Source organism: Gopherus evgoodei, chromosome 1 (assembly GCF_007399415.2).
Source record: "Gopherus evgoodei ecotype Sinaloan lineage chromosome 1, rGopEvg1_v1.p, whole genome shotgun sequence".
Lineage (NCBI taxonomy): Eukaryota > Metazoa > Chordata > Testudines > Testudinidae > Gopherus > Gopherus evgoodei.
The window spans coordinates 299,331,249-299,351,057 of record NC_044322.1 but is presented as its reverse complement, the minus strand read 5'-3'; the positions used below and the strand labels follow the sequence as shown (position 1 = coordinate 299,351,057).

Here is a 19,809-nt window from a genome sequence, read left to right as displayed (position 1 = left end):
GTTATTAGCAGGTAAAATTCATGCTGTGCAGCCAAACTGCTAAAAAGCACATCTTTTGCTTTTTTTCTTATGCCATCAGAAAGGTTAAGCACTAGAGGAAATTGTGAATTGTTTTCCCCCCCACTCTGCATGTCTGCTGTAATGGCAGGTCACTGAAACCTTACCCCCTCCCCCTTTCCCACCCTCCCTTGGCAATTAGCAGCGAAAATTCCTGCTGCCCAAATGCTAAAAAGGTCAGCGCCATTAAAGACACCTCCCCGTAGGAATGGGCAGCTTTTTCCCTTCCCCCCGCATGGCTAACTGCAAGGAAAGGATTTCTTTTAAGCCGCAGGAAAGCATCACCGTAGGAATGGTCATCTCTGTCCCCTTAATAAAATACATTAATTTTTACCAGGTGACCATGAACGATATCACTCTCCTGAGGATTACAGACAGAGAAAAAGAAATTATGCTTCTTGAATGCCAGCAATCCCCGGGACCATACGCAGCTAGGCTTTGTCATGCAATGATACCCGATTACGTGCTCCAGGCATGGCGTGGTAAAGTTTCATACCATGGTGGACGGAATAAGGCTGCCCTGCCCAGAAACCTTCTGAAAAGGCTTTTGGGGTACCTACAGGAGTGCTTCATAGAGATGTCCCTGGAGGATTTCCGCTCCATCCCCAGACATGTTAACAGAATTTTCCAGTAACTTTAATGCCAGCTAATGCATGCAAGCCCTCATGGCAAATCAATCATTAAAAACGCTTGCTTTTAAACTATGTTTAATATTTACAAAGGTACACTCACCAGAGGTCGCTTCCATGGCTTCACTGTCTGGGCTAGTGGCTTGGGAGGGCTGGGAGGGTAATTCTGTCTGGGTGAGAAAAAGCTCCTGGCTGTTGGGGAGAATGGAGTGCTGTGTGCTCTCTGCAATCTCGTCCTCCTCTTCCTCCTCCTCATCTTCACCCTCCGCAGAATCCTCAGCAATGGCTGAGATTATTACCCCCACTTCGGAATCCACAGACAAGGGGGGGCTTGTCGTGGCGCAGCCCCCTAAAATTGCATGCAGCTCCGCGTAGAAGCGGCATGTTTTTGGCCCAGATCCGGATCTGCCATTTGCTGCTTTGGTTTTCTGGTACACTTGTCTGAGCTCCTTCACTTTAACTCTGCACTGCACCGAGTCCCTGATATGGCCTCTCTGCCTCATGGCATTAGAAATTTTTTCAAAAGTTTTTTCATTTCGTCTACTGGAATGCAGTTCTGATAGCACAGAATCTTCTCCCCATAGTGCAATCAGATCCAATAACTCCTGTGTGTTCCACGCTGGAGCTCTTTTCCTATTCTCAGGAGACTGCATTGTTACCTGTGCTGCTGAGAGCTCCACGCTGGCCAAACAGGAAATGCAATTCAAAAGTTCCCGGGGCTTTTCCTGTATACCTGGCCAGTGCAGTTGAGTTCCTTTACCTGTCCAGAGCGGCCACTGGTGCACTGTGGGATACCTCCCGGAAGCCATTAACTTCGATTTCCGTCCACACTAACCCTAAATCGATTTAGTAATATCGATTTTAGGGTTACTCCTTTCGTTTAGCTGGAGTACAGAAATCGATTTTAAGACCCCTTAAAATCGATTTTAAGTGCCTTGTAGTGTGGACGGGTACAGCGTTAAATCGATTTAATGCTGTTTAAATCGATTTAACGCTGTAGTGTGAACCAGGCCTAAGTCAGGCTTCACATATAGCATACAGGGGATCATGTCTTTCAAAACTTTACCTATGATAGGCAGATAACATTAGGAAGAAGGATCTTTACCCATTGATATTTTTGCGAAGATATTCACATTATGCTGACGAATAGCGTTCTGTGATCTTTAAGGCAGTGTTTAGATGAGTGAGTGAGCCTTTATATCCCAATTCTTGGAAAGTACTACACAGTTGGAGAGAGTTCTCCCAGCAGAAGAAAGGTCTTGGTTGTTTTCCACAGATGCTGCCCCCTGTGATGGCAGCAGTCAGGATATATGAGAATATAAGCTGTTGTGAACCTTGGGTTAAAGGTGGTCTGTGGTGTAGGATTGGCACCGCTTGGTCTGGAAACATTTTTCTTTAGAACTCGGTTGGGAATTGGTCTTATCCTGGTAACTTGCCAGGCTTCAAAGATATTATAGCACTCTTATGCCTTTCTGCTAGAAGGTGCAAAGATTTAATAGGCTAGTAGACTGAAGTCTCATTTGCATAGTACGTCACAATACTATATTATCACAAACAATTAAAACAAAAGTGCAGCTGCCAAAAAAGTACATCTTATGATTCACTGTCCTTTTTTGTTCCTCTACCTGATAATTACCAAACTTCAATACTTCTCAGTGGATCACTAAGTCATTGGTTCAAATTAGCAAAGTTCTACAGTGTTTAATTAGTAATCTAAAGGCTCCATTTTTTTTCGTCTTGATGTATTATCAACAATTAAATCAGTGGTTCTCAAGCTTTTATACTGGTGACCCCTTTCATACACCAAGCCTCTGAGTGAGACCCTCCTTATAAATTAAAAACACTTTTTTTATATATTGAACACTATTATAAATGCTGAAGGCAAAACGGGATTTGGCTGTGGAGGTTTGACTGTGGAGACTGACAGCTCTCAACCCCCATGTAATAACCTCACAACCCCCTAATGGGTCACGATCCCCAATTTGAGAACCCCTGAACTAAATGAAATCAGAACATTTTATATTTTTCATATGTTCCACTGAAGTGGTGAAATTGGTTTTTTGTTAGCATAGAGGAGAATTTAAAGGAAGGGTACAGTCATTATCGGTGCTAGGCCTGCCAGCTATAAGCCTTTTTCCTCTTTTAATTATGGGCTCAGATTTATTAGCCCATCAGGCTCTTGAGAGGTGTTACACAATACCTCCATTCTGCGGAGTGTGTTTGGCCTTCTCAAAGGGGTTGGAGCCAAAGGCCCTTAGGTTACAAGCACAATTGAGAATTGTGCCCTTTTGAATTCAGTCGGGTGGGAGGGTTGCCATTGAAGTCAGTGGTGCCAGAATTTCACCCTAAAAGTTAATGAAGTAACTAAATATAATGGTGTTGGAGGAGGGGAGGGATGGGGGGTTGGATGTCGTCTTCAAAATCATTGCTTTTTAATTTGAGTATGTTTTTTCTTGTTCAGAAATCTCTACCCCAAATTTGCATCACCTTGGGCATCTTCACCTTGTCGACCTCAAGACATAGGTAGGGAAAATAAGTTGTGTTTAATGCTGTGTTGATATTTATAAATGAAAATCAATTACATGGTTTAACAATTAGTCAATTCTGATTCCTTTATCTAGATTTCCATGTTCCATCTGAATACTTAACGAACATTCACATTAGGGATAAGGTGAGTGTGCTTTCTTGTCCCCTATAATAAAATATGTAGACAAGAGGCTGCTTGGTTTATAAAATTCTTTTCAAGATAACCTGATGTAATTTTTCTCAGATGGATATCTCTCATCAAATCCACTGTTTTTAGAAAGTCTTAAATTCTGTAATAACAGAAGTGTATGGAATGTTCGAGGAATGTTACATATCCTTTCCAACATTACAAGACCAAAAGAAAAAATTAAAAACAAAACCCTGCATCTGTTCCCAATTTTGTTTTTCCTTTTAATTTCTTAGATGCTAAAAATGGTTTGCATTAGCTTTTGGGGAATGTGAGAATGGATTTGGGAAAGGACCAACAGAAATCATTAGAGCCATAGTCACATGTAATGAAAGCAGTAGCCCGTCTAGACCAATATCCTATCTCTGAAAGTGTCAGATCCTTCAGATCAAAGCATCAAACCTTTATAATTCACATACCATAGTATATAAACACTATACAGTACAGAGAGATTTCTTGATTCCATCTGATCAGCTTATAACCTGTAGCTTAAAAATTGATAGCTCTTACTCCTTTCTTCCCTAGATAATAGAAATAGGAATTTTAAGCTTGATATATTTAAAAAGAAATCCTAAATATTGTGTGTTGATGAGATCATTCAATAATGTTTTAAAAATTGAGATGTAAGGGATTTCTGTACTAATGTAGCTATATAATTAAATTTGTAAACAAACTAATAAATTTAAAAGTAAAGCAAGTAGATAAAAAAATACAAAAGAAAAAAGATTCCCTCCCCCCCCCCTTCCAGGTTTGTTACTGACATTAACCGTCCTGCTATTTCTATAATAAGAAAATTGGAAAGCTTAATTTAAACTGGAGAAAAATTGAGCTTTTGATTAGTATATTACACTGCTATATATCTAGTACAGGGGTAGGCAACCTTTCAGAAATGGTGTGCTGAGTCCACATTTATTCACTCTAATTTAAGGTTTTGCGTGCCAGTAATACATTTGAATGTTTTTAAAAGGTCTCTTTCTATAAGTCTATAATATATAACTAAACTATTTTGTATGTAAAGTAAATAAGGTTTTTAAAATGTTTAAGAAGCTTCATTTAAAATTAAATTAAAATGCAGAGCCCCCTGGACTGATGGTAAGACCCGGGCAGTGTGAGTGCCACTGAAAATCAGCTTGCGTGCCACAGGTTGCCTACCGCTGATCTAGTATAAGTTTTGCAATATACTTAGTATAATGGAAACAGTTTGACTATATTTTCCTGTCACGTTTAAATGGTATTAGCTGTCAATTATTTTATTTACTTTTTCTGGTTTTTAATCTTAATTTTTTTATCTTTTGCAGCTGGCTGCAATAAAACTTGGCCGATATGGAGAAGATCTACTGTTTTATCTCTATTACATGAATGGAGGAGATGTATTACAGCTATTAGCAGCGGTAGAGCTGTATGTGCAAAATATTTTGGCCAATTTGATGATATGATAGAATGACAGTTTACTGTAGTAATCACATAGTAAATCTAAAATTCTCCTTTCTCGTTCACTTCTAAAAGCTAGAAAAGCTATTTTTAACCCCTAAAATAGAGGCATGGTCTGTGCACAGGGCTGTAACCCTGAAGCTCCTGAATTCTAATACTTACTCTGCTACTGGTTCCTTTCTATATTCTCTCCATTTGTAATAAAATGCACCTGCCTCATATGGGGTTTGTGTTGCTTTTAAAGCACCTGGAGACAAAAAGTGCTACATAAATGCCAACAGTTGTTAAAATTAATGGTATGGAGAACATGAATACGAAAGTGTTATTTACCCCTTCACATAACAGAAGAACCAGGGGTCACCCAATGAAATTAACGGGCAGCAGGTTTAAAACAAACAAAAGGAAGTACTTCTTCACACAGTGCATAATCAGGCTGTGGAACTTGTTGCCAGGGGATGTTGTGAAGGCCAAAAGTAGAACTGGGTTCAAAAAAGAATTAGATAAGTTCATGGAGGATAGATCCATCAGCTAAGATGGTCACAGGTACAACCTCGTACTCTGGGTGTCCATAGTCTCTGCTGCTGGGACTGGATGACAGGGAAGGGATCTCTCGAGAATTGCCCTGTTCTGTTCACTCCCTCTGGAGCATCTGGCATTGACCACTGTCAGAAAACAGGATACTGGGCAAGACAGACCCATTTGTCTGACCCAGTATGGCTATTCTTATGTAACCATCTAATAACAAAATGGAGGACAATAAACGTTCAGAAAATGGTTTGCTGCTGGAATAGGCCAACTTCTTACCGAGCCTGGCCAAGATTTTGGTCCTACCATTAGGACTGTATTTAATAAATGGTTATATTGAGCAGATAAGTAGGTGTTTTATGGACTTCATTTTATGTCTTAAGAGGTTGGGTGTTTTTTTTTAAATAGTGTAAACCAATGTCTGCTTGAAAGGGGGTGTGTTTTGTATTCTGAAATCAAAGCAACTAACATGAAAAATTCTTTTTCCTCCCAATTCAAAATGAAAGATTTAACCGTGATTGGAGATACCACAAAGAAGAACGAGTATGGATCACCAGAGCACCAGGCATGGAGCCAACAATGAAAACCAATACATATGAGAGGGGAACATATTACTTCTTTGACTGTCTTAACTGGAGGAAAGTAGCTAAGGTATTTTTTCTTCCACTGTGCAGATTTTTAAATCTATCAACCGTGTATTTTTAAAAATCTTTTTTTAAAATCTTTTTTACTGTATGTATGTGTGTGTGTAAATATTCATTCTGTACCCCACACACTGACTTTCTGACTTCAGATGTAGGTGGGAATAAGAATTTCCTAAAAACACTGGTTCATTACTTGGGGGGGCGGAGGGAGGAGGAACTGTCCTTTCAATCGGTTCAAGAGGTAGAAAAATGCAGAATATCATTTTTCAATAGTTCTAGTTAAAATCCAAATACTTTGTTCTGATTACTGAACTATGGAGTAATTACTTCTGGCCATTTAGAAGTTGGGCATGCAAATACTGTACTTTGTTTTAGAACATTAAAAACAGAGCACAAACTTTTTATTTTGAAATTAAACCATTTCTCCTTCATGGTGTTCCCTCCACAGATCCACATTGTAGGAGATTCATGCTTTGTCACTTGAATTACAGAATCCTTTCATATTAGGAAATATTTTGGGGCATATGCCAAAGCTCCTCAGAACTAGTGTTCTTGGCCATAGGGGGGGTGTTAAACACAAACAATATCCCCACTTCTGTTCATCTTGCTTTGTTCTTCTTTGGCAGACAAAATCCAGCCTCCCTGTGTACAGGATCAATGTCAAGTTTTTATAGAACGTTATTTTTCTCCAAAAATTTAGTTATCGCTGTGTAGTAGTTTCCTTAGCATAATTTTAAGATCTTTTTATAGGAGTTTTTTTCCTCACTAGAATTTGATTATCAACTGTCCAATTCCAGAGGAAGCAGCAAAGATTCTCACTTGCAGTACTCTAGCATTATATTTACTTGAACACCGAGGGAGGAACTGACTTCCATTGTATTTTTATGAGATGCTGAGTGCTTTTATGGTATGATGCATTAAGAACAAGGTGATCTCTTCAGTGCTATCTCTGGCATGAGTTTAACACCTTAAAAAAAAAAAAAAACACAACAAACCCCAACCCACCCAAGAACCTTACACTAAATGCAGTGCAACTTATTGGATCAATGGTCCCTCAAGAATTCACTGAGAAGTTTTATTTTTTCATTATAGGGTCATCTGGATATAGCATGGGTTTGCAAAGTTCAAATTTAAATGTCTGATCTGCTACAGAATATGTTTGTTTGTTTTGAAGTTCCACATTTCTTATTCATCAAGGAAAGGCGAATATATATGCCTGTCTCCCATTTCCTCTGTTGTTTCAAAGTTGATCTTGATAGCTTCAGCTCAGCAGATGTGGTTCTTGAATATTAGCCCTTTTCAAGAATCTACCCATTACGCTTCCCTATAACCTATTCTCAGATCCTTTTATCTCAAGAAAGAGGGCAAGTATTTCATCCAACTTGAGATTTCCTTAACCTGAAAGCCTAATTGCAGGATTGTTTGTTGGTGAGTCGTTGCACTTCTCTGTGTAAATCACATCTCTGCTGTTTGAAATCATGAAAATATTCTTCTAAGCAGTTATATGCCTGTAGGTGAAAGTATTTTCAGGTTTAACCGAAGTCTAAAGGGGGTAGTTCCATTTTCTCCCCTGTAGCAGTTACCGTGAATTTTCTGTTACCACAGTGGACTCAGGTTTGTCTTCATCTATAGATAGTATATATAATAGGTTGTCTCTGACTACCATATTAATGTGCAAGAGTATTCAGTATTTTCAAATCCCTCAATAAAATGGCTTCTTACTAGTCTGGTGAATGTGAGAACATCTAGTTCTCACAAAGTTCATGAAATGGTTGGGGTTTTTTTTTTTTTTTTTTTTTTTGACATCTTGATATGTTATCTTTTGCATCTGTAGTTAGGTTTTGTTTTGATTTTTTTTGTTTTTTGACTGGCTTACACACGAGCATTTCCACACTTCAGGTTTTAATGGCAAAGCTGCCTTATACAATTTCTCATACGGGCAAAATAATTGGAAGGCCTCAAACAAAATTGGCCCAGATGAACTTGGATTTTTAACTGAATTGGTTGATTTCTTTATCAATTTTTTTTCTTAGTCTTAGGTATGTTGTCAGTAATGCTATCCTACATGCCTGAGACATTCAGAGAGGTATTACCTATTACCTTAATAGTGGGGGAAAAGGCCCTATTGGAAATCTACAAGGTTGTTTCTCGCTTTTGATGAAGAGTGAAGGCCAAACCCTTTCAGTTCTGAGTCTGTATAAATGGATCATATTATGTATTCAGACATCCTGTGAGCTTATTTGAATTGCTGTACTAGAAAAAATAAGTGCCCACTCTGCCACAGAGGTAGCAGCATGCATAGCTGCTATTCACTGTATGCCAGTAGTAGAAATTGTAAAATTTGCTGCATGGAGCTTGATTATTCCTACTTTTAGAAAGCAGTATTCTCTTTGCAGAATGTAGATTGGATGCTGTATTCAGGAGAGCAGAACTTCAGTCTTTTTGGCTAGTGTGCTCCTCGTTTCTCTTCCAGGGGATAGGTAGCAGTGTCAATAAAGAAAGATTACTTTTACCAATAACTGTTGCTCTCCCAAATATATTGTCTCTGCAGATCCATACAGCTTCTCCTACCTTCTTCAGTTTCACAAATTGATGATAATTGTCCAATATTAGGGAGGAACTGAGATCTAGTTAGGGAAAGAGGTAGAGCTTTTTATACCTTTTCTAGAGTTCTGGATCCAAGGAACATGCAAGCGATAGAGTCTTAACAACTTATTGATTTCTTATTAGTTTGGAGCAAAACATACCAGGCAAGCTGAATATTGGTGGAAGGGGAGCTGTGGAGGACTATGAGGAAAATTTTGTTTTTTGGAGCAATGGAAAAATAACAGTTAGGCTAGCTCTTACTATCTATGTGTAAAACTCATCTAAGACAAGTGGGAATCTTAGGACCAGATGGAGGGCAAGTATATGTCCGTGTAGTAAAAATGCTATCTCTAATATTAATCTTTGGAGTCAAAATTTCCTAAGAGTTTTAGGATAATAAGGACATGATTAAATTTAAATGCTGTTTTTAATATGAAGGGTTAGTTGTCCAAGTGACTATACTTCTAAATCCCATTAGAAAAATTAAATTCCAGGACAGTACAAATATCAAATACTGTGGAGAACGTATTCTGATCAATTGCAACCACATGGAGTCATTTTTAAAAGATACTTTCCTTGTACTTTGTTTTACTGTAACAGATGCATTATTACCTAATATTGAGAATATCAGTTTGCCAGAACAGCATATTCATAACTGCTACTTAATTGATCCGTGGATGTTGCTTTACTGCAGTCAGGTTAGAATTATCTGCAATAAATTACCGTCATTTACATCTGTACTTAAATTATTTTTCTAGGTGCTTTATAATCTTTCCTCTTGTTTTAATGTATATGTGCATTCTTTGGATGATATTACTAAAAGCACCTGTTTTTTTTTGTTTGTTTTGATTTTTTAAATATAGACTATACTTGCAATTTAATAAAACTCTGTGACAACATCCTAGACTGGTTTTAACAATCTAATAAAATAAATTATACATAATCCTACTCAGTGAAATAGCAAATAACATTAATTTAATAAAGAATGAGTTTTACTACATATTCACCTTCGGTAACAGACTGAAAAAGGAAATGAGTGAAAATTGAATAAGCATTGAGACAGCTTCTTAGATTGTTCTGAAATTCAAATTAAATGAATTCTCCATAGACATTTAGTTAAATAGTCCAAAAACTTGAATAATGAAGAAGTTTACTTCATATTCAATATAAACAGAAATATTAAGGAAATGTTGATCAGAACTATGATATGCTTTTATGGCTTTTCATCCTTTTCCATGTAGAAAGTACAATATGGTTAGAGAAATTTTGAGTTTATACTGAGCAGGTAAAGCAAGAGAATACTCACTGTATAGCTACCTCTGCTGAAGCTGCTGAGGCGATGCTGAAAGGCTCAGCAACAGGAGAAAGGAAAGTGGAGACAATGAGACCAAGCAATGCCGCCAATGATAACAGAATTTTCTTTTAGTAATGTGTAAACTAAAATTTTATAATTTCTCTATTCAAAAATGAGGAAAGGTGATCCCTGTTAAACAAAATTAAAACCGTTGTTTTATTTTTTCTTCCTAGAAGCTTGAATTCTTTATGGTAGCGAAATGTAGACTTCAGAAAACGCATTCTTTTCTTAGCAAGGGATGCTGCCTATACTAAATATCCTTTCAAATATTTACGGTCAATATTTAAATATTTTTTAAATTATTAATAGAACAACATTTAATTTAATGACAAACACATGCTATAGAGGAGTATGTTCTAGTTCCTAATTTCTGTTTGGGTCTTTTGTGTCCATTTTGTAGCTAATGCACGTATTGTTTCTAGGCTAATTGAAAACTATGTCTAGTAATGGGGCTTCCAGTGTTTCCCTTGGTAGACTGATTCACAGTCCAATAGACTTCATCATTTTTCCTACATTTAGCCGGGTTAGCCTACATTTGCCGTTGCTCTCTTTTATTCCATTAATCCTCTTTAAACAATTCTCTTCCATATTTGGTGTTCACACCTACTAAATATTTTGTATAAATACATTGATTGCTGTGACATAACTCACTCTTTGTGACTGTAATCAGAATGACACATGAAAAATAAGATTCACTTCACAGAAAATTTCTTTAGCGTTGGATATGCTTTGTGGGATTTCCCTCCCCTAATATGGAATCCCTATTCTTGGTCAATTCAAGGTATTTTAAAAAAAATCATTGTTTCCAAATGAAAAATAAAAGCAATTAATTTAACCAATGTTTGCTTAATAGACAAGCTGGAGTTTTTCCATTTCTTTGTATCTAGTAAATACAAAAATGATCAATGCAATTGTTCATATCCAAATCTATGATGGCCACTACTAACTAAAGTGAAACGTAAAATAACATGTATGAAAGTATTTTTCTATGTGCAATAAATACACTACTTTTTGGTTTTCAAAAATATTTGGTCAGTGAATTATTTTCCCCTATATTGTTGAAATATAATAACTGTTAAGTGTAATTACACACTCTGAATGTGAGATCTTTTAATACTTCAGCATACCTGAAGCAGCAATAAAATGACTGATAAACACTGTTTTAATGCTTACAAAACTTGCATCCTATAGGTGTTAATATTTACTAAAAATAATCCATCACAGTAACAAATCTCAATCTATATGGTTCTAAAGGAACCCTCATGAGCCAGTAAGATTCCTTCCTTTAGACTCCACTTATTAATTCAAGTGACCGCTCTCTACATGTAGTCTTGAATGCACTCCAGAATATGTGAGGGTTTAGCATTCACCTGTTTCCTTGCTTAATAAGTTTTGTTAAAATAGCAATTCCCCAATTGTAGTCCATAGACTGGTAATGATCTGCAGAGCCTTTTCTGGCCATCTGCAGAACATAACAGTGAGAATCATGAACTGGAAGGTTGGAGAGAAGGTAATTTGAGAAGCATTTTTCTTTTTTCAAAGTGAAAGACAGGAGAATTAGAATTAAAGACTCTATCTTAAATTATGCCCCCAAGAACCATGTGTGGAAGAGTTTTCCCCACACTGGTATGCTTTGTCTCTCCTTCCCCTTCTCCCCTCCCTCTCCCTCCTCCTCCCCCCCCCCCCAAAAAAAAAAAAAGAACTCATGTGCCTGTGCATTACCCCACCCTATCCATGGATGTGCATGGGAAGTTGGGGTGGAATTTACCCCCCAACACTAATACAGTGGCATGCTATATTAACTATTTTCCACCTCAGGTCCCCAGGAGCTGTCACAGTCAGGAAGCTGGGGTGGAGGATGGGATGAATGTGCAGGCAAGAGCCACAGTAGGGAGACAAGGCTTTCATGCACATGGCCATGGCCTTGTAGATGCTGCTGGGATTCTCGAGGTTTGTGAAGAACTTTATTTGGGGGATATAGATTCAATTAATTCTCTGCATGATTCCCTAAATTCCCTCATTATCATGGTGAATTTTTTCTCTATGCCGGATAACTTTGTTTCCCCTTAAAGATCAGAGGCCTTGGACTAAGAACTCCTGAATTCTAGTCCCAACTCTTGCACTGATTTGTATTCTAATTCATCTTACTCATCTGTAATAGAAATAATACTGTATTTAACTACCTCCCAAAGGTGTTAAGGCTTTATTACTTTTTTCAGTGCTTTGAGTGTGTTCCTCAGTCAGAGTTGACATAATCCCTACCCAGATAAGTTTAGAATCTGTAGGTTTGTATGAGATAATAAGATCAATAAATTACAAATCTGAAGGCAGAAGTGTTTATTTAGCCTGGGATGATGCTTACTGAGTTAACAGAAAGTATCCTTAAAGTAATGTACTAAATTTTCAATTAAACATTCACTTTTTTAATGCAAATGCAATAAAAGGGGCTTGGGGAGCTGTCGAACTACTAAAAGGTTAAGAAATGATTGTTTTTTGAGGCCCAGTTTTATGTATATTTTCGCGTATACCCAAGTTGTATGCTGAAGATGCCAATGTGAGTACACAAATTGGTGGTCACAATTCAAGATCATGCAGTGGAATTGTAATAAAAGCAGAGCCCTGCATATTCATAGCCGAGTTGTCAAGAGGTATTTAAATGGTAGGTATCCCAGCAATCTGATTTATAATGGATGCTAGCCATTTAGAATGTATTTACGTAACCTCTACCCCTATATAATGCTGTCCTTGGGAGCCAAAAAATCTAACCGCGTTATATCGAACTTGCTTTGATCTGCTGGAGTGTGCAGCCCCCCTCAAAGGAGCGCTGCTTTACTGCATTATATCTGAATTCGTGTTATATCAGGTCACGTTATATCGGGGCAGGGGTATACTTGAATGGCTGGAATATTTGTATAATTACTAAGCAAATCAAATGCCCACATAATACAAGGAATTGTATAAATGCAGAGTTTCTCTCTCATTTATGAACTAGTAGCTGTAAGAGCCTCATAGACTGGCTGAGCATATTCAGTATAATGGTTTATAAAGTGTTTTGAAGTCTTTAGAAGAAAGCCACTACTGAAGTGTAGAGTAGTAGTAAAGGGCTTCTGTCTATGCCTCAGCAAACCTAAAGGAAAGATGGATACACCTGAAGTTTAACACTTCACCCAGGTATAAATGGTAGTGGAATGCTTTGTTACAGCTGTTATTCTTAAATTGATTTAAATCTCTTTACATGGTGGTTTATTCTTCTTACATTTCATATCATGAAGAAGAAATCTGGCCTAATGGTATTTCTGACTAATTTGCTGTCCACCAACAGTTGGCATGGTGATATGCCACAAAATACCTCAGAACTCAGTGTTGTGGCATCTAAAGTAAATCTTAGGAAAGATCTTCTGAATTGCTGAAAAATAGCATTACTAAAAGTTTAGTTGACTTACCTGCTCATTTTTGTCTTGTCTGTATGTTTAACAGTTGAAGTGCTCACAACTAGATTTCTGAAGCTAACTTACCATTTAAAAAATGGGTAAAACAGTGCTATTGCAGACACTGCACTATATAGTATTGATTTTTTTTAAAATAGTTCACTATGATCACAAAAATGTGGGGTTTTGCCTCATTTATATAACGAGTTAAATCGAACTGTTTCTAAAAGCGTCATTTTATTTAAAGAGAAGAACTTGCTCATCATGGATACAGACATTTGCATATGCAAGGGAAATATCAACAATTAAATAATCCTTTTTGTTTAATTGTAGGAGTTCCATCTGGAATATGACAAATTAGAAGAAAGGCCTCATCTGCCATCAACCTTCAACTACAACCCTGCTCAGCAAGCCTTCTAAAGACTTCCCTTTTCTTGGGGTATGGCTGTCTCAGCACAATACTCAACATAACTGCAGAACTGATGTGGCTCAGGCATCCTGGTTTTAATTCCTTGAGGATCTGGCAATTGGCTCATGCAAAGGGTCACCATTTGAGGTCCTGCCTTACTAATTATGTGCTGCCCAACAACTAAATTTGTAATTTGTTTTTCTTTAGTTTGAGCAGGGTCTGAATTTGTTTTTGTTTATTTTATTTTATTTTTTGCCAGCAGACAAGCTTGGGTCTAAAGACAAGCGAATACACTGTCAAAAGTTTACCACTTAGTTTCCAAAATGTAAAAAAAAAAAAAAAAAAAAGGCAAAAAGACAAAATTAGACAATTTGCATTGTTCATTGTAGCACTATTGGTAATAAAAAATGTTTGTGCATTTTTATGTGAAGATCCTTCTCGTATTTCATTTGGAAAGATGAGCAAGGTCTGCTTCCTTCATTTTACTTCCCGTTATGTTTTTGAAAGGCAGTTTTCGCCAAGCTTAATGCAAGAATATCTGACTGTTTAGAAGAAAGATATTGCCACAACCTCTGGTTAGTTTCCAGGGTTGTGTATTACTGAGCTTCATCTTTCCAGAATGAGCAAAACACTGTCCAGTCTTTGTTACAATTTTGTAATAAATGTGTACATTTTTTTTAAATTTTTGGACATCACATGAATAAAGGTATGTATGTACGAATGTGTATATATTATATATATGACATCTATTTTGGAAAATGTTTGCCCTGCTGTACCTCATTTTTAGGAGGTGTGCATGGATGCAATATATGAAAACGGGACATTCTGGAACTGCTGGTCAGGGGACTGCTTTGTCGCCCTGTGCACTAAAGGGCCAGATTTTCAGCAGCCAAGGACATCCATACCCAAGTGAATGTGATGGGACTTAACGAAGTGAACTGAGACAATTCACTCTGGCTGTTTGAACAGCAGCGTTTCATAGGAAGAGAAAAAAAAATCAATCTTGTATTTTCTGACCACATAAAGGCTTCTTCTCTTTGTAATAAAGTAGAAAAGCTCTCCTCACTGCAGTGTTGACTTTGATTTGAGATTGTGAAATCATTTCTTCAACAATGAAAAATGAAAACTGTTGAAGTATTAAAAATATCAAGCTGTACAGTGGTTAAGACACTTACATTGAAGAGTCTTTTAGCTGCTGATAAATAATTTAAGAGATTATATACCTTCCCTCAGTAGGCCAAAAATTATGGTCAATCTTGTTTTCACATTAAACAAACTAATACAAAATAGAAAATTATTTTTTCCAAATGGGGTTGGGTGACATTTGAAATGATAGAAAAGCTTGTATTAAAATACTTTTCTTTTTGTGATGGGTTTGTTGGTTTAGAATTAAAATACCCTAACTCGTCACAGCTTTACTTCCAAGCTGATATTTTACCACTTCAAACAGAGAAGTATGTTTCATTTTATGCATATGACTTCCTGAGGCTCAGACCTCAATAAACAAAACCTGAATACACCATTTCTGGAAAGTACTGTAACTGTTCTCTAAACTAAAGGAAAAAAAAAACAATCTGGGTAGTGTGTGTCCCTTATTTTAATGTGACAGCTATTTTACATTCAACAACTTGTGAACTATATTACATCTGATGATGCAAACTATGTTTTAAAAAAAACCTGCGGTTACCAAAGCAAGAAAAGACAGCAAAACAATGTCAGTGAATCTTGATTTTTTTTATTTTAGTTTTTAACCTATTTTTCTATGTAGTACAAAACAGTTTGTTGGCATTTATCATATAATGTTTGGAAATTGACCAATAATGACATTTGCTGTGTTTCTGTATCAGGTGTATAGCAACTTTAAATTCTACATTTTTATATGTATTTTGGGATAAGAGAGACATAAAAATATAAAACTACTTATATATCATCTTTTTATTATTTAAAGCAAACAACTTTCTTAATCTGAAAAAATGGAAAGTGATGGTCATAATTTAAATGGTTATAAACACTGATGAAAAAAGTTTCCTATGATTTTTCACTAGCTCAGAAAAAAAATCAAACATTTAACTATTAAGAAACAAAAACTATAAACAGAGGAATGATGTATTGAAAAAAATCACAACAGTTTAATGTTCACTCATGGTAAATATTTCTGATTTTAAAAGGCCTGCTTGGACTTCATGATTTAGGTTTTTCAAAGTATCTTAAGAATACATATAACTTTGATTTAGATGTGATTATTTGTGGTCAAATATATTTTTTCCTGCACAATATCAGTCTTGGTGAAATGAACAAAGGTAGAGTAAGGAGCAAGACAGTTAGTGAAATTAACAAGACAAAACAAAATCTTACATGCTGCAAAGTATGTGATGACATTTTAAAATCAATCATTAATCTTCCAAACGGTGACTTTTGTAAAGACTTTGCATTCAGTTACACTAATTCAGAAGCTTGATGTACTTAAAATTAATATAAAATACAATGCACAAATGCCAGTGCAGGAGCTGATGACTTATCCTTTCCAAGGGAATAAATGCTTTGGCTCATTTATCCTGCTTCTTAGTGATTAAATAAGGGGTACAGAGATTTGTAACTCCTCGGTTATTTTAGTTTTGTATCATGTTGTGTTAAAGTACAAAAAGGAGCTTTGAATACAAAACAAAAGATATAAAACTTATAGACTCATAGACTTTAAGGTCAGAAGGGACCATTATGATCATCTAGTCTGACCTGCACAACGCAGGCCACAAAATCTCACCCACCCTCTCTTGTAACAAATCTCTAACCTATGTCTGAGTTATTGAAGTCCTCAAATAGTGGTTTAAAGACCTCAAGGTGCAGGGAATCCTCCAGCAAGTGACCCGTACCCCACGCTGCAGAGGAAGGCGAAAAACCTCCAGGGCCTCTGCCAATCTGCCCTGGGGGAAAATTCCTTCCTGACCCCAAATAGAGTGATCAGTTAAACCCTGAGCATGTAGGTAAGACTCACCAACCAGTACCCAGGAAAGAATTCTCTATCGTAACTCAGATCCCACCCCATCTAACATCACATCACAGACCACTGAGCATATTTACCTGCTAATAATCAAAGATCAATTAATTGCCAAAATTAGGCTATCCCATCATACCATCCCCTCCATAAACTTATCAAACTTAGACTTGACGCCAGATATGTCTTTTGCCCCCACTGCTCCCCTTAGAAGGCTGTTCCAGAACATCACTCCTCTGATGATTAAAAACCTTCATCTAATTTCAAGTCTAAATTTCCTAATAGCCAGTTTATATCCATTTGTTCTTGTGTCCACATTGGTACTAAGCTTAAATAATTCCTCTCCCTCCCTGATATTTGAAGTACTCCAGGAACAATTACAGGTCTCCTTAATGAAAAGCAGAACACTTCCAAAAAAAACTTCCTGAAAACATTTTAAATCACCATATTTTGGTGACTGAATTAACTGAAGATAAGATGGTTATATCTATATTTCAATAAAAGACCTGTGGCACAATCATGGCTGGCCCGGGTCAGCTGACTTGGGCTCACGGGGTTCAGGCTACGGGGCTATAAAATTGCAGTGTAGACATTTGTGCCTGGGCTGGAGCCTACACTCTGAGACCTCACGAGAGGGGTGGTTCCCAAAGCCCAGGCTCCAGCCTGAGCCTGAACATCTATCCTACTGTTTTTAGCCCCACAGCCTGAGTCAGCTGACCCAGGCTTTGAGACTTGGTACTGAGGATTTTTTTATTAACACTGTAGACCTATCCTGTGGGTATGTCTACACTCCAGTGTAATCCCAGGGTTTGAACTCAGGCTCAACCTAACTCCTCTTCTGTCAACACACATCACACTAACCCAGGCTCCCAGGGTGGGTGGAGGATCCAAGCCCGAGTCAAGCCAGGACCCAGGATTCAAGCCCCAATTGTTTTGCAGCATAGATGCAGCCCCACTGGACTCATGCCCTGGGAGTCCACCAAAAGTATCCTACTGGACAACTTTCTTTGTTCTCTGGCAGTCAAGTTTTGGTAGACAGTCAAATTTTCCCACACTGCACTGTGAACAGAGGCTAGAGCAGCCATATTTTGGGAGGGCCTAGCATAGTGCAGTGTAGATGTGGAAGACCCAGGTTGGGACCGATGGTTTATGAATTCCTAGCCTGGGGTTACAAATGAGTGTAGATGCTCAAACCCTAGGTTAACAAAGCCAGGGTCTGCTAACTTGAGCTCTAACCCAGGCCTTAGGTTGCAGAGTAGGCATACCCTATGCTACAATGCTCTGGTTTGTTGTATATCCAGTGGCAGCTAATGTACAAAAAACTTTGGAGGGGATTTTATATTCACTATAACATTATTATTCTTGGAGTAAAAAGATTACTATTCAACTATTTTCATTTGTCTTTTTCTGTAATTACATGTAGTCCTCTGTGGACCATACGCAAGATAAGTTTTGAGTAGCAATATAAAACTGGCTTTCTCAAAATAGTTGGAAATATTTAGATCTTTGAAGTGTTTCAAAGACATTTAATAGAATCATAGAATATCAGGGTTGGAAGAGACCTCAGGAGGTCATCTAGTCCAACTCCCTGCTCAAAGCAGAACCAATCCCCAACTAAATCATCCCAGCCACGCCTTTGTCAAGCCTGACCTTAAAAACCTCTAAGGAAGGAGATTCCACCACCTCCCTAGGTCACCGATTCCAGTACTTCACCACCCTCCTAGTGGAAAAAGTTTTTCCTAATCTCCCCCGCTACAACTTGAGACCATTACTCCTTGTTCTGTCATTTCTAGAGTTGTGGTTTTGTTAATGCTTGTTATAGGCCCTCTTCACTGACACATTGAAACAGATGCAGAATTATTCCAGTTTATTTGGATAATCGCTTCTCTGTTGGAAAAAAAAAATTAAATGGATATTACACACTTATCTAGAAATAGTATGGAAGGGACTATTCAGTTAGACAACTATTCCTGCCTTATCTCAAACCACTGGGCCTTTTCCAAAACTGAATTAAAAACAAGCACTCTTAGCATGGGTCCTGATGCTGCAAATATTTACACATGTAACTTCATGCACTTGAGTCTTACTGAACACACATGTAGTCCCACTGAACATGTGAGGCTACTCATGTGTATGGTTATTCTTGTACAATATTTTGGCTTAGATACCAAAGCTGTCTGCCCTATGTATTTTAGTATTAGTGACTGACAGATTCCTGACTGACGCAGTAAGTGTTATCCAGCACAGGAACTTATAGTCCTGCTGCTATTTTGCCATACATTATGTGCAATGTTGTATCTTTAGATCAGTGCAATTGATTTGAATTTTATACTTTATTACAGTAGATAATATTTCAAAGAAAGTATTGACTCTCAATTTGCAGAAGATTTTGCTTAAAATAAGCTAAGAGTCATATACTGTAGTTAGTATTTAACTGAAGTTCTAAAATGTGCTGTATTTCAGTAACAAGAGCCACTAACTTTGAATTATATTTTTTTTGTAATGACCCAGAGGCAATGCTGAAAGTAACTCTGGAAATCTTCAATACTTTTGTCTCTGTCTGTTTAGTAGAGAACTAGATCCTGGCATTGATATCTAGTTGGTAATGACTCAACGATTCAGACAGGTTAGTCAGTTTCTAAATAAAATTGTTTTAAATATATTAAACTATACTGGTCACATTTAAAATTTACTTTTTAGTAATCTCTCAGTAACTTTAATTAAAACTGCTTCCACAGGAATGTGTATTTACACTGACGGAAATTGAATGCAAACTTCATTGGCAGTCTACCTTATTCAAGAAGGGAAATTGTGATGCTAATTAATGAATGAGCTGCATAGTTTTGTATTCCAAATAACTAAATATATTAAAATTGCATAGGTTAAAATAGTTAAACATTTCAGAATAAGCTTATTCTTTGGATACCATGCTTCCCCCACACATTTTTCTTAAAGAAAATACTCAGAATTATGGTAGTAGGAGTTTGGGTTGAGTGCAGGCTACTGTACTGTAACTTTTTTCTCCTGGATTCTCACTTGAG

At 37.1% G+C, this 19,809-nt stretch overlaps 1 protein-coding gene across 6 annotated transcripts in view; it reads left to right on the top strand.

The window, feature by feature from the left end:
* Positions 1–15,380, top strand: part of CNOT2 (CCR4-NOT transcription complex subunit 2) — a 151,305-nt gene extending 135,925 nt beyond the window's left edge. For all 6 annotated transcript variants that reach the window (XM_030548749.1, XM_030548748.1, XM_030548747.1 and 3 more), the window contains 5 exons: positions 3,148–3,209; positions 3,308–3,357; positions 4,698–4,798; positions 5,862–6,006; positions 13,701–15,380. In XM_030548749.1, coding sequence (XP_030404609.1) covers positions 3,148–3,209; positions 3,308–3,357; positions 4,698–4,798; positions 5,862–6,006; positions 13,701–13,787 — 445 coding nt within the window. In that variant the 3' untranslated portion in view covers positions 13,788–15,380. The remainder of the gene's footprint in view (positions 1–3,147; positions 3,210–3,307; positions 3,358–4,697; positions 4,799–5,861; positions 6,007–13,700) is intronic.
* Positions 15,381–19,809: the final 4,429 nt, after the last annotated feature.